Source organism: Tarenaya hassleriana, unplaced genomic scaffold, assembly GCF_000463585.1.
Source record: "Tarenaya hassleriana unplaced genomic scaffold, ASM46358v1 Cleome25, whole genome shotgun sequence".
Taxonomy (NCBI): domain Eukaryota; kingdom Viridiplantae; phylum Streptophyta; class Magnoliopsida; order Brassicales; family Cleomaceae; genus Tarenaya; species Tarenaya hassleriana.
The window spans coordinates 940,134-953,387 of record NW_010965775.1 but is presented as its reverse complement, the minus strand read 5'-3'; the positions used below and the strand labels follow the sequence as shown (position 1 = coordinate 953,387).

At 36.3% G+C, this 13,254-nt stretch overlaps 3 protein-coding genes across 5 annotated transcripts in view; 2 read left to right on the top strand and 1 right to left on the bottom strand.

The window, feature by feature from the left end:
- Positions 1-383, bottom strand: part of LOC104816665 (ethylene-insensitive protein 2-like) — a 6,555-nt gene extending 6,172 nt beyond the window's left edge. The window contains exon 1 of the mRNA XM_010545596.2: positions 128-383. The gene's annotated coding sequence lies outside the window, so the exon portion shown is untranslated. The remainder of the gene's footprint in view (positions 1-127) is intronic.
- Positions 384-5,086: 4,703 nt separating this feature from the next.
- Positions 5,087-7,969, top strand: LOC104816339 (laccase-11-like). The gene is made up of 7 exons (XM_010545099.1): positions 5,087-5,252; positions 5,474-5,625; positions 5,712-5,956; positions 6,043-6,147; positions 6,487-6,510; positions 6,604-7,527; positions 7,602-7,969. The coding sequence occupies exons 1-7, from the start codon at positions 5,148-5,150 to the stop codon at positions 7,730-7,732; spliced, it is 1,686 nt and encodes a 561-aa protein (XP_010543401.1). The 5' UTR covers positions 5,087-5,147; the 3' UTR covers positions 7,733-7,969.
- Positions 7,970-8,424: 455 nt separating this feature from the next.
- LOC104816338 (auxin response factor 18-like) lies at positions 8,425-11,802 on the top strand. Of its 3 annotated transcripts, XM_010545098.1 has the most exons (5): positions 8,425-8,507; positions 8,726-9,251; positions 9,348-10,501; positions 10,598-11,436; positions 11,588-11,802. In XM_010545098.1, the coding sequence occupies exons 3-5, from the start codon at positions 9,380-9,382 to the stop codon at positions 11,655-11,657; spliced, it is 2,031 nt and encodes a 676-aa protein (XP_010543400.1). In that variant the 5' UTR covers positions 8,425-8,507; positions 8,726-9,251; positions 9,348-9,379; the 3' UTR covers positions 11,658-11,802. The 3 variants fall into 3 exon arrangements, with proteins under 3 accessions (XP_010543400.1, XP_010543398.1, XP_010543399.1); XM_010545096.1 differs by lacking the exon at positions 8,425-8,507 and having other exon boundaries at positions 8,514-9,251; XM_010545097.1 differs by lacking the exon at positions 8,425-8,507 and having other exon boundaries at positions 8,514-9,251; positions 9,343-10,501.
- The last annotated feature ends 1,452 nt before the right edge of the window (positions 11,803-13,254 follow it).

The following is a 13,254-nucleotide window of genomic DNA, read 5'->3' as shown; positions in this document are numbered from 1 at the left end:
CGCCCCCCCCCCCCCCCCGTCATGCCCCAAACGAAAAACTCCATAAGAGTCCGTACAAAGCCCCTGGAAAAGGAAAAAGAAGAGGGAAAAAACAGGGTTTATGGAGGAAGGAAAAAAAACCCGTCACCTCTGAAATCGGCATGATCAGGCCAAGTTGACCCAGCTAATATCTATTATCCAGTGAGAGAGGCCGAGAAGCGGATCTTGAAGCAACTCTTATCGTAGCCAAGAGAGCGAGAGAGAGAGAGAGAGCTCAGTTCCGTCCAAGAAAGAGAAAGAGATCCAAAATCGATTTATAATATATGTAAATATATATACACACAGTCATACAAATGCGTAAAAGGGTATGAAGGTATGGGTGCCTGTGCCACCTTGAAGGAGAGCGACCGAGGGGAGAGAGAGAGAGAGGCGATTTATGAGAAAGAAAGTGATAATATTCTTTTTCATATGGTTAAAAAAACATAATAATATTAATATTGGATGATAAATATCTTAACCCCTCTATTATTATATTAATTAACTAATTAATTTTTATTCCAATATAATTGGCCCAGAAAAGCATTTTTAAATAACCTTATTCTCTCTCTTTGATTTTTTATGGGTTATATTTATAAAATCACATTAAAAGAAATACTATACTTATCAAAATAATAAATGAAATTAATTTCTCTCGGGGTAAACCGTTAATTAAGTTTAGGGAAAATGCCCTAATTGGAATCCAAATGGTCAATTTAAGAATAGACATCTAAACATTAACTGTCATTTTTTCCTAAATTTGTTTTGTCATTTGTCTTTGTGTCTAAATGTGAAAACTTTTTTTTTATTTATCTAATTTAATTAACAAATCTAACATTAAGATTTTTTATAAGTTCTCCGTAATCAACCAAAGTCAGCTCTTCAAAATTACTGTTTATGTAATAATAATGAACAAAAAAATCAAGTTTGTAATAACAAAATTTTAGATAATTATAACTTTAAATTCAAGCGAAAATAACGGAAACAACCTATTTATATAGGTAAAAAAAATTCTTCTACCAAAAAAATTGTAAATTTAAGTGTGCCTAACAAAATAAATTAACCTTAAAATTTTATTGCAAAATTAAAACTCCCCATGTGTCCCTTATGGAAAAAGCATAAAATTATCAAAACTATGCGACTTTTGTATTTTTGTAGAAATTTTTCATTCCATATCTTATTACTTAGTATTTAATTTTTATTTTTTTATTGTACGATAACTCGTTTTTAGATTTAATTTTCTTTTTTTTCTGTTTGTGTAATAAAACGATATGCTTAAGATTGATATTTCGATTTATTATAATTAGTTTCATGCGTGTTTACGTTGAGAATGGGAGTTTTGGGTAAAATTAATTTGTCATTAAATATTTGAATGTTTTAAAAAATAGTTTCTCGTTACACATATATGTTTGCACTAATCTAAATTAAAAACGGAAAAAAATCAGAACAAAACAATATGCACTTCCAAAAATATAAAATTGTGGATCCACAATAAATTGTCCTTACTTATATTGGTACAATGGTATATGTTTTAAAATATAAAAATGTTAAGATAAATAGAGGATAGTAGAAACCATATAATTAAGGAATTCTTGGTATTGATATTCTATATATATTTTGATTTAATTCTGTTGTAAGTTAAATATTTTTTAATATTTAATAGTCAATGAGATTTATATTCTGTCCCTAAAGTTTATATTTTTATATATTGTATTTTAAAATAAAAAATTTTAAAAAATTGTTAAGATTGCCTATTTTTTTTAAAGTTTACCATTAACCGTTGGGTTTTTTTTTCTTCGTCAATTATGGAGTTGGATATTTTTCCATGCTCTTTTATCTATCTTTCTTATAATTCCACTTGACTTTTGTACATTATTTCTTTTTAATAAAAAATAACCTTTACCAAGAAAGAAAAATATATTTCATCCTTATGTTTGAATTTTATCATAAAAATTATATTTTTTTATAGTAATGATGTATGTGGTGTGAGATAGGTTTTTATACAGATGATGATCTCATTCGAGTGATTAATTTGTTCAATTTATTTATTTTCATCTAGTAATTATATATATATATATATAATTAGTTAAAAACGTGCAAATTACATAGGAATACAAACACGGAATACAACAAAAACATTGATCTATTTTAAATTATGGGTGTTAAATTAGATAGGTTATTCAATATCTACTAATCAAGGGGTCAAATCCTTTACTCTTTGTGTTTTCAAATCAAGAAACTGAAGCATTAAATTTAATTAGATATGCACAAAATTATCTACGTTTTCTATCTTTAATTTTTTTATTTTATGTTTTCTTCTTATTATTCGAAACATATTTAATTTATTCATTTTATCGTTTTTTATATTCCTAATAAAATCCAAAAATACTATAATTTGCATCAATTAAAGCAAACATTGGTTTCTCCCGGTTGGCTTGGATATGTTCAATGAACCAACCATTACACAGTGACCGAACTGACATATACATACATATATATATTAATAAAATTGAACTTATCTTGTTCTCACTATTTATAAATTGAATATAGTTGTTAAATGTTGGAAATTTAATTAAAAATGCTGGATTTTGTGTGAAAGAAACAAGAACAAACTTTCACCGTATACACATAACGAAATTAAACTCTTGGATTTTGTTTGGCTTTATATTATTTTCGAATTTAAGTTGAAAAATAAACTAATGTTTTTATTTAGCTTTGCTTCGAATTTGATTTTTATTTTAAAAAAATATATACACTCAATTTTCCGGTTTTGAACCATTGTGAAATTCAATTTGAGTTTTTTTAGATTCCATTAAACTGTTTTTTTATGAAAAAAAAAACATAAACAGTGGATTATTCGTAATTTTTACCCAAAAAAGATTATTATTATTATTATTATTATTAATTTCATGATTTATGGGATAGTATCCCTAACTGGTTCGGGCAGTTAGGACTAAACACCTAAAAGGGGACAAAGCTACATGGCACAGATCACTTAGTAAGCAAGAATCTCGCCTTGTCTATCTTTGTTTACTAGATTGCGATCTTTTGGGCTTTGCACCCATTACTTTAAAATTTAATTTTATATAATTAGCCTTTAATTATTCTTTAATTAATATCATATTTTGTTAGGGCTTTTGTATCATTCAACCTCTCAATAGAGCTAAGAGACAAACCGAATAATTTTATTATTATTTTTTCGTTCTTATGGGTTCACTGAATCTTTCTTGTTGCCTTGGGTTTTAAACACATGCGATTTGGGGGGATGAGAATTAGGGATTTGAAGTTAACTAACCTCGGAATCATGTAATTATGTTATAATCAGATCGTTAATTGTTCAATTAACTAATGGTTGGGGTTAAACTAATGTTTTGGTTAACTTAATTTACGAGACGCTTCGGAGACCCAAGGGAATGAGGTTTAGATTGTTAGGGAGATCAATTATCTAAAGTTATTGTGCCAATAATTATTATTATTATTATAAATTGATGGGGGATTCAAAGAATATTTTATATCTTTTTCGATTAAATATTATATAAATTAATGTGGGCAATAATTTTTTATCAAATACATTATATACATGTTATATTTAATTGCACATATCAATCACGTAAGCATATATATATATATAATTGAATTTTATGAACTCTCGTGGTTGGCTTTACTAAAAAAGAAAGTAAACCGGAACTACGTATACTTTGGCCGGTAATTACCATTATACAAATATATATAATTTCGAAATAACATTTTTTAAGTTAAAATTAATTTGATGTATCGTTAAAAGTCAAACTAAATTCAGAGGTCTCGTCTACATCAAGTCACGCTCTTGTAGGGTCAACCCCATTTGTGTGTATATACATATATGTATATATATATATATATATACACACACACACATATGTCAGTATTTACTATGGGCCGGATCGATCCTCGAGTAATGTGATTGGGCCGGACACACGTGGGTTTGGGAAGGCCCAATTATACATAGTTGGGCTTAAGTGAGGCCCAATGTAGACACAAGTGGGCTTAAGAGAGGTCCACGTGTTCATGATTTTGGAAAATACCAACAAACTCTGAAATTAGTCAATTGCGTAATTTGCTGAAAACCATTAAAAATTATTATAATACACTTATAGGTTGGTTGAGATTTATATAATTTAGAAAGAAAAAAAATATATTGACCAGTCCTTTTCTCTTACCCAGACATTTATTTTTGTATGTTTGAAATTTAAAAAATAAACAGATATAAAATATACAGATTAACCTGTTGGCAAAGCAACATGTTACGGCAAAGCAATATTTGTCCAATGCACCATATTCCACACACACAGACAAAAAAAAAAAACAAATATTCCATATTATAATAATTATAAAAATGTTATCGATCAAGGTCACATGCCCTTAATTTTACATTTGAATGATCTTGAGTAAATAATCCCAAAATTTATGTTTTTCTTTTTTCCCCAAGGCAGATAGTTATTGAATTCTATAAAATATTAATGGCAATAGAAATAAATATTACATTATAGTTTTATATTTTATTTACTATAACAGCATTTCCCGCCAAGATACTTAAAATTTGATATTATGTCAAATAAATAACTTCTAAATTGGATCCATTTAGAAAATTTTCTGAAAATTCAACCTAGAAAAAAGATTAACACCATCTAAATTATAAAATAAAGGATTATAATAATATGGAATGTTTTGAGGTCTTTATAGAGAGGAGTGAAGTACATGTACCCATATGAAAATTTCTCGTAATTACAGGGGCATAAATCGCAATTTTAACATATTATTTTTTTCAACAAAAAAAAACATGAATGCAAAGCTGGGATATCAACTTCAAAGGTACTCCATATTGTTAACAAACGTTACGCTGATTCCTCAACGTCTTTCAAAAATGTTTTGCTTACAAGCCTCCTTCGGTTACATTTTTTTATTTATTTATAATGTATTTCCACGCATTTTTATTTACATTTTATATACTAAAAGCATAGTCTTATTTCCATGCGTTTCACCAACTTCTTGTTCGCATTACAAACACTATATAACCATTGAAACAGAGCTAGGGTTTCATCACAATCTGTTCATCCAAAAGAAAAAAAACAAAGGGAAAAACCCGGAAAAAAATGCAGAGAATTCGAAACCCGAGTTTCCTCGTTCTCTTGTTTTGCTTTCTTGAATTTTCCGGTAGTTTTCCGGTCGAAGCCGCCGTCAAGAAGTACCAGTTCGATGTAAGTATCGACTTTTTCTGACGTTGAATTCATATATAACAATGCATGGAACATGAATGCATTGGTTTAATACCGGTTTAATATAAACCGGTTATGTTTTTTTAGTCGAGATTTGACAAACAACTCGGTTGCCCAATAGTAATTGACAAATGGAAAGAATAAGGAATTTGTGCAATCCATTTAATTTTCGACATAAAATTCTGATTAAATATTTTGATCAGGTTCAAGTGAATAACGTAAGCCGGTTATGCCACGCTAAACCGATCGTAACGGTTAACGGAATGTTTCCCGGTCCAACGATTTACGCAAGAGAGGGAGACCGAGTCATCGTCAACGTCACCAACCATGCACAATACAACATGTCTATCCATTGGTAAGTCTCTCGGTTTAAAGTCTAAACCGGTTTTACACATTCCCGGTTCTGATACGAACTCCCCCACCGGTTTATCCATAATTCAGGCACGGATTGAAACAATACCGGAACGGTTGGGCCGACGGACCGGCCTACATAACGCAATGTCCGATTCAGACCGGTCACAGTTACGTTTACGACTTCAATGTGACGGGACAACGAGGGACGTTATGGTGGCACGCTCACATACTGTGGCTACGAGCCACTGTTTACGGAGCCATCGTCATTATGCCTAAACCGGAAAAACCGTTCCCGTTCCCGCAACCACACCTAGAAACCAACATAATCTTCGGTTAGTGAAGTCCATAACCGAATCAATGAGCCCGGTTTACCGATAAACCGGTCGATAACCATGTTTGTGGAATTTTATCCTTGCAGGGGAATGGTGGAACGGTGATATTGAGACTCTTGTGAACCAGGCGAATCAATTAGGTTCGCCTCCTCCAGCCTCGGATGCTCATACCATCAACGGGAAGCCCGGACCGCTAAAATTTTATTGCAAAATTAAAACTCCCCATGTGTCCCTTATGGAAAAAGCATAAAATTATCAAAACTATGCGACTTTTGTATTTTTGTAGAAATTTTTCATTCCATATCTTATTACTTAGTATTTAATTTTTATTTTTTTATTGTACGATAACTCGTTTTTAGATTTAATTTTCTTTTTTTTCTGTTTGTGTAATAAAACGATATGCTTAAGATTGATATTTCGATTTATTATAATTAGTTTCATGCGTGTTTACGTTGAGAATGGGAGTTTTGGGTAAAATTAATTTGTCATTAAATATTTGAATGTTTTAAAAAATAGTTTCTCGTTACACACGCTCTTCCCGTGTTCTGAGAAACGTAAATTCGATAAATTCAGATTCGTTTATATAGATTTCAGAATATACGATCATTTAAGATAATAGTCTTATTTAGAATCTTAATGTTGGTTAGATACATTTGCATTGGAGGTCGAGGCGGGTAAAACGTACCTTCTGAGGATCATAAACGCAGCTTTGAACGACGAGCTCTTCTTCGCGGTCGCGGGCCACGACATGACCGTTGTTGAGATCGACGCGGTTTACACCAAACCGTTCATAACCAAAGCCATCCTTCTTGGTCCAGGTCAGACCACAAACGTTTTGGTTAACGCTAACCGGCCTCCAAACCGGTATTTCATGGCGGCGAGACCGTTCATGGACGCTCCCGTACCGATTGACAACAAAACTGTGACTGCTATTCTTCAATACAAAGGCGTTCCGAATACTGTCTTACCGGTTTTTCCCAACCTACCCGCACCAAACGATACGACTTTCGCCTTAGGTTATAACAGCAAGCTCAGGAGCCTTAACTCGGCTAGTTTCCCGGCAAATGTACCTTTGAAAGTAGACCGTCAATTATTCTACACCATCGGATTAGGGACAAACCCTTGCCCGAGCTGTGTGAATGGGACGAAGCTCGTGGCCTCGTTGAACAATGTAACATTCATTATGCCGAAGACAGCTCTGTTGCAGGCTCATTACTTCAACATTTCAGGCGTTTTCAGGACTGATTTCCCGGACCGCCCTCCAAAACCGTTCAATTACACGGGCGCTCCTCTAACGGCTAACCTCGGGACCTCGCTAGGAACGAGGCTGAGTCGGGTCGAGTTCAATACGACGATTGAGCTGATTTTGCAGGACACGAATCTTCTAACTGTGGAGTCACACCCATTCCATCTCCACGGGTACAACTTCTTCGTCGTTGGGACCGGAGTAGGAAATTTCGATCCCAAGAAAGACCCGGCTAAGTTCAATCTCGTCGACCCGCCCGAGAGAAATACAGTCGGAGTCCCGACCGGGGGATGGACCGCCATCCGATTCAGAGCCGACAATCCGGGTAAGTTACGACAATATATACATAAAATGCAGCATTTGTAATGAGATGAAGCCATAAACTGCCGTCTCTTTCAGGTGTCTGGTTCATGCATTGTCATCTGGAAGTCCATACGATGTGGGGACTGAAGATGGCTTTCGTCGTTGAGAACGGAAAGACACCGGAGGAATCTGTTCTTCCGCCGCCAAAGGGCCTTCCTCGGTGCTAGAATCCCGACCAAACGGAGTCCACAGATTTCTTCTTTCTCTGTGTTTGATCAGTTTCTGCATATGTTTCCTGCAACTTTCACCTGCAGAATCTGGCAGATGATTGTTCTTCTTTCGCGATTGGTATTTCCTGTAATGATTTGTGTATGAGATTGTTTGTCGGATCGTACAAGATCCCAAAAATGTATAATAATCAATACAGGGGAGGTGAATGGATAGGCTCATTTTTAAGATTTAAATATTTTATTGTAATGTGAGAAAAATATTGTTATTTGAATTAAAACATGATAATGTAGCAAAACTATAAAGATATATTGACAAAAAAAAAGCTATAATACATGTAGACTTACTAATATTTGCTTGTCGTGATATGGAGATAAATCAGGTTCACATGTTTTCCTTACTGGATTTGATTACGACATATTATAAATCATAAATAAATAAACATGTTTTGAACAATTGTTTAAAAAATGGAATATTTATTTTATTTTATATTTTTTTTACAACTATAAAATTTTGAAATAAATATTCATATAAAATATTTTTATTATTATGTATGGAAGTTGGTTTAATTTAATTTTTAAAAATTACATTTAATTTATTTTTAAACAAAAAAGGGAAAACTGTCGGGAAATGGTAAAAACGATATTTAAATCATATTTTAATGTTATTCTCTCTCTGACGCTTTTAAAAGGAGCGCTCCTGTTTCATGATCAGGCTTTGTACTTTGGTGGATTCTTGGATCGATCCAAAAAAAGCTGCTCTCTTTCTTTCTGGGTATTTCTCTTTTTCTAAATCGACTTTTATGTTCTGTCTTTTTTTTGTTTGTCGTCTCTGCAGTGACTCATCTCATTTCCTTTTGTTCTTCTGGTTTTCGATGATCTTTCAAATTTTCTTGAGAATCTGTGGGCTTTTCGTTTTCCGGTAAAAAAAAGACAGTTTTTTTTTTGTGTAAGAGAACTGGACAGAGTGTTTTTTTTTTCCTTTGTGGCCAGATGAGAGGAAACTTTGGAGGCTGGGAATTGTTGGTGGTAGCCCCACTCACGTGAAAGTAACAAAACAGAGAAATTTTCTCTGGGCGTGTTTGTTTCCTGGGAAAATTTCGTGTTCCTGCGAAAAAATTGGGACTTTGGTCAGGCAGTGTGGTGAACAATTAGGGTTTATTGTTCTTCTACTTTAAGGAAAAAGCGGAGCTGAAGTGGATGAAATCGTGACCGAGGTTCAAATCGAAGCTGGTGCTGATCGGGATCCACTGAAATCCCCGGCCGAGACCAGAGGTTTTCCGGTGGCAAATGCAAAGAAATCCGGTGGCCATGGAGTTCTCCGGCGAGAAACAGAGTTTGAGTTTATGGTTCTGAGATCTCCGGCGACCAGAGAAGAAGTTCCATCCAGTGGATAGCGAGGAGATTCCGGCAGGCCTCGAAGAACTCCCGGCGAAAATCCGACAAAGCAGACAACTTTCCGACGGAAACCCCATACTCTCCGGTGGGATTGAAGAAGTTTCCAACAAAAGTCCACACGGTGAGAAATAAAAAAAAACATCCATCTGTTAAATTTCAAGTTTCCACTCGCATTTCCTGCTAAATCTAGCGCCTTGTCCATCTCTTTGAAGTTTAGGGTTCCTCAGTAACATATAGAAGAAGCAGAAAATGCTAGCTTTAATGGAGTCAAATGGGAAGAAGGCGAAGGATTGCAAAGAAGATAAGAGCTTGGATTCACAGCTATGGCATGCTTGTGCCGGTGGAATGGTGAAGATGCCGCCGGTGAACTCCAAAGTCCTTTACTTCCCTCAAGGCCACTCGGAGCACGCCTCCGCCGCTGTGAATTTACCAAACTGCCCTCGCATTCCGCCATTGATTCTCTGTCAAGTTACCTCCATGAAGTTCCTAGCTGATCCCGAAACCGATGAGGTTTACGCCAAAATCGGATTGGTTCCTGTGGCTTCAGGCCTCGGATTCGACGAGGAAGAAGACGGGCTCGGGTCCGATGAAGGCGAAGGGGGCAATGCTAAGCAGCCTGCTTCATTCGCCAAGACGTTAACTCAGTCGGATGCTAACAATGGAGGCGGATTCTCTGTTCCGAGGTATTGCGCTGAGACGATATTCCCGAGGTTGGATTACACGGCTGATCCGCCCGTGCAGACGATATTAGCTAAGGACGTTCATGGCGAGACGTGGAAGTTCAGGCACATTTACCGCGGAACCCCTCGCAGGCACTTGCTCACGACGGGATGGAGCACTTTCGTAAACCACAAGAAACTCATGGCCGGCGATTCCATCGTGTTCTTGAGAACGGCGAATGGAGATCTCTGTGTCGGGATTAGGAGGGCGAAACGCGGGATTTCTCCTGATGGGTCTGAGATGCTGTCTCCTGGGTGGGGCAGCGGACCCGATTCATATTTCTCTGCGTTTATGCGGGAGGCCGAGGAGGGGAAGCTGATGAGGAGGAGGAGGAGTAATGGCAGTGAAAATGGCAGAACTAATCGCTCAGGGAGAGTACGGGCAGAGTCGGTGGTTGAGGCGTCAGTATTGGCAGCGAGCGGGAATGCATTCGAGGTGGTTTATTACCCGAGGGCAAGCACACCGGAGTTCTGTGTGAAAGCAGGGGCTGTGAGGCGAGCGATGGGGATCAGATGGTGCCCGGGTTTGAGATTCAAGATGGCGTTTGAAACCGAGGATTCATCCCGGATCAGCTGGTTCATGGGTACCGTTTCATCCGCACACCCCGCTGATCCTATCCGATGGCCCAACTCTCCTTGGAGGCTTCTCCAGGTAAACCCGAGATCAAAATGTGCTAAAGTCTGATCCTTTCAGCGTGATCGTTTTCCGTTTAGCTGAGAATATTTCAAGTTTCTTTTACCGCTCTAGGTTGCTTGGGACGAGCCGGAATTGCTGCAAAACGTGAAACGGGTGAGCCCGTGGCTTGTGGAACTCGTCTCCAACATGCCCGGCGCCCTTCACTTCTCCCCGTTCCTGCCTCCGCAAAAGAAGCCGAGGCTTCTGCTCCAACCACCGGAGTTTCCACTCAACACCGCTCAATTTCCCGTCCCGAAATTCTCCTCGAATTTATTCGGGTCGAGAAACTTCCTCAGGTGCTTACCCGACAACAACAACTCCGACAAAAACATTAACATTCCTGCTGGCATGCAGGGAGCCAGGCATGCTCGTTTCGATCTATCACGAACCGATCTCCATCTCCACAAGCAAACCCTCTCGGGCGATCCTTCCATTCTTCTTCCCACCCGAACCACCTCGCTTATGGGCCTAAGCGATAACGGCGTTTCTTGTTTTCTGACTATGGCTTACAATAATTACCCGACGGCAAAGAAGACGATAACCACGCCTCAGCTCGTGCTGTTTGGTCGGCCTATCCTCACCGAGCAAGAGATCTCTCTCGGCGGCTCGTGTGGTTCGATGACATTGAAGGATTCTTCTTCAGACAAGAATCTTGACAGAACAGCTAAGCTTCTGTCCTTGGTAGAGCTGGAAGAACCTGAGATGACTAGCTTGGAAACAGGACAGTGTAAAGTATTCATGGAGTCAGAGGACGTTGGCCGGACACTCGACCTGCCGCTGCTTGGATCTTACGACGCACTCCGCGAAAATCTAAGGCGCATGTTCGGAATCGAACATCCCGACACGCTAAACAGCCTCGTGTACTGCGATATCTCGGGTTCTGTCAAACCCGTAGGAGATGAGCCCTACAGGTGAGTGAATCATCGTTTCCATTTCTTCGGTATGACCATTTCGGATATCGGTTGGGTTCAGTTTTTTCGGTTTTAGAAAAATATGAACATTTAGTTTTAATATTGAATGCGGTTCGGTTCGTAGATTTGAAAATGATTGTTGCATTTGCAGCGAATTTGCAAGAACCGCAAGAAGATTGACGATTCCGGTGGATTCAGGCAATGGCAGAGAAGGAATCTAGTGATGAATTCATAACCATACCGGTTAAACCGGACGGGTTTGATTTGGTTTGTAAGTGTACAGCGAGCCGACATTCTTGTGCTTGATTTTGATTTCAGACATGAAAGACTTCTTAAACATGAATGAATCGGAATTATCTTGTAACAGACTGCTTCTTATTATTATTATTATTATTATTATTTGGGTTATTTTCATTATAAATAATTACAAAATAGCTATTAAAATTGAAATAATTAAAAAAGGCCGACCATTTCATTTCATTATAGCCGAGGACATGTTGCACTGAAAATCTTTTAGTGAAATAATGATTTTCAAAAAAGTGGGAATTACGTAGTGGTTCACGTGGCGATGCCGTAGCAAACGGGATATATAATTATAATTAACTATAATTTATTTTTTTATATTTTTAATCATGGGGATTGGCGATTCATGTATGAAAAAAATAATGATTTCGAGGGAGACAAAAAAAATCACAAAAAGAAAGTAGACAAAACTCGTCATGCAACTCGCACGTGTGGGTCCATTATGGTGAACTCTTAGTTATTTACGTCTTGCACGTGCGGGAGGATTCATGTTTGTTTTTTGTTTGGAATATTGTAGGATATTAACCTATTAATAAATATGTGTATGCTAATATATTTTGTATTGAAAATCGAATTTGAAACCTATGCTAGTGTGATATATCCTTAAAAAAAAACAATTTTTACCTATCAACCCAACATATATACATATATATCATATATGTGTGTATGTATGTGTGTATGTATATGTGTATGTATGAGCATAAAGAGTGCATGTGGAAGCGAGAGGGACACGAGGAGAAGGTGTTTTGCTTGAAAAATCGGTCACCGACAAACAGCAAAACCTTATTGCACTTAGCGACCAGATCCTTTCTTGGATCATGTGATGTCTCTCCAACCTTTCATTTGAATCTTTTTTTTTTTTCACTTAATTTAGTGATTCTCCTCATCATCTGCTTATGTCTATATCTATATCTATATATATATATATATATATCTATATATATATATATATATAACAGGGGTACTTTAGGCTAATTCCGAATTTTAAAAATATTACGTGAATCTTTTAGTGGTGGTCAAGAAATCATATATATATTTGATAATATGTGATTTGATGAGAGTGGGATTAATCATATATATATATATATATGATCCATTTTAATCCGGATTATATGTAAATAGGATTCACGTTTCATGTCGAGATGCATTCTAAACACTTGAATGATCTTCAAATTAGTTTCTCTTTGTATTTTTTGGCTTTCATTTAACTGTCTTATATTTGTTTCTTACAGTAGCCTAGTAGTTATCGAACTCTTGTTCCGAGGAAGTGAGAAAATCATTGAAAAATTTGTTATGAAACATTGTTTAGATATACTTTTATTTAATTCGAATTAAGGCATAGATTTAAGTGATTCAGTTATTAAGAAAAAAAAAAGGAACAAAACTATTCCAAGCGCTACGGTTGCCTCGAGATTCATCAAATATTTTCTTGATTTTCTCCTCATTTACCCACCGTTCATGGGCACTGTCTTCTACCAATATACACTCTCTCACACAAATATATATATATATATA

What these genes read in the sequence shown, in the direction of transcription:
- LOC104816339 (XM_010545099.1), top strand. Translation starts at nt 5,148, where the DNA reads ATGCAGAGAATTCGAAACCCGAGTTTCCTCGTTCTCTTGTTTTGCTTT. An exon ending in AGAAACCAACATAATCTTCG is followed by an intron (nt 5,957 to 6,042) that starts GTTAGTGAAGTC and finishes TTATCCTTGCAG; the next exon opens with GGGAATGGTGGAACGGTGAT. An exon ending in ATTCAGAGCCGACAATCCGG is followed by an intron (nt 7,528 to 7,601) that starts GTAAGTTACGAC and finishes CGTCTCTTTCAG; the next exon opens with GTGTCTGGTTCATGCATTGT.
- LOC104816338 (XM_010545098.1), top strand. Translation starts at nt 9,380, where the DNA reads ATGCTAGCTTTAATGGAGTCAAATGGGAAGAAGGCGAAGGATTGCAAA. An exon ending in CTCCTTGGAGGCTTCTCCAG is followed by an intron (nt 10,502 to 10,597) that starts GTAAACCCGAGA and finishes TTACCGCTCTAG; the next exon opens with GTTGCTTGGGACGAGCCGGA. An exon ending in GTAGGAGATGAGCCCTACAG is followed by an intron (nt 11,437 to 11,587) that starts GTGAGTGAATCA and finishes TTGCATTTGCAG; the next exon opens with CGAATTTGCAAGAACCGCAA.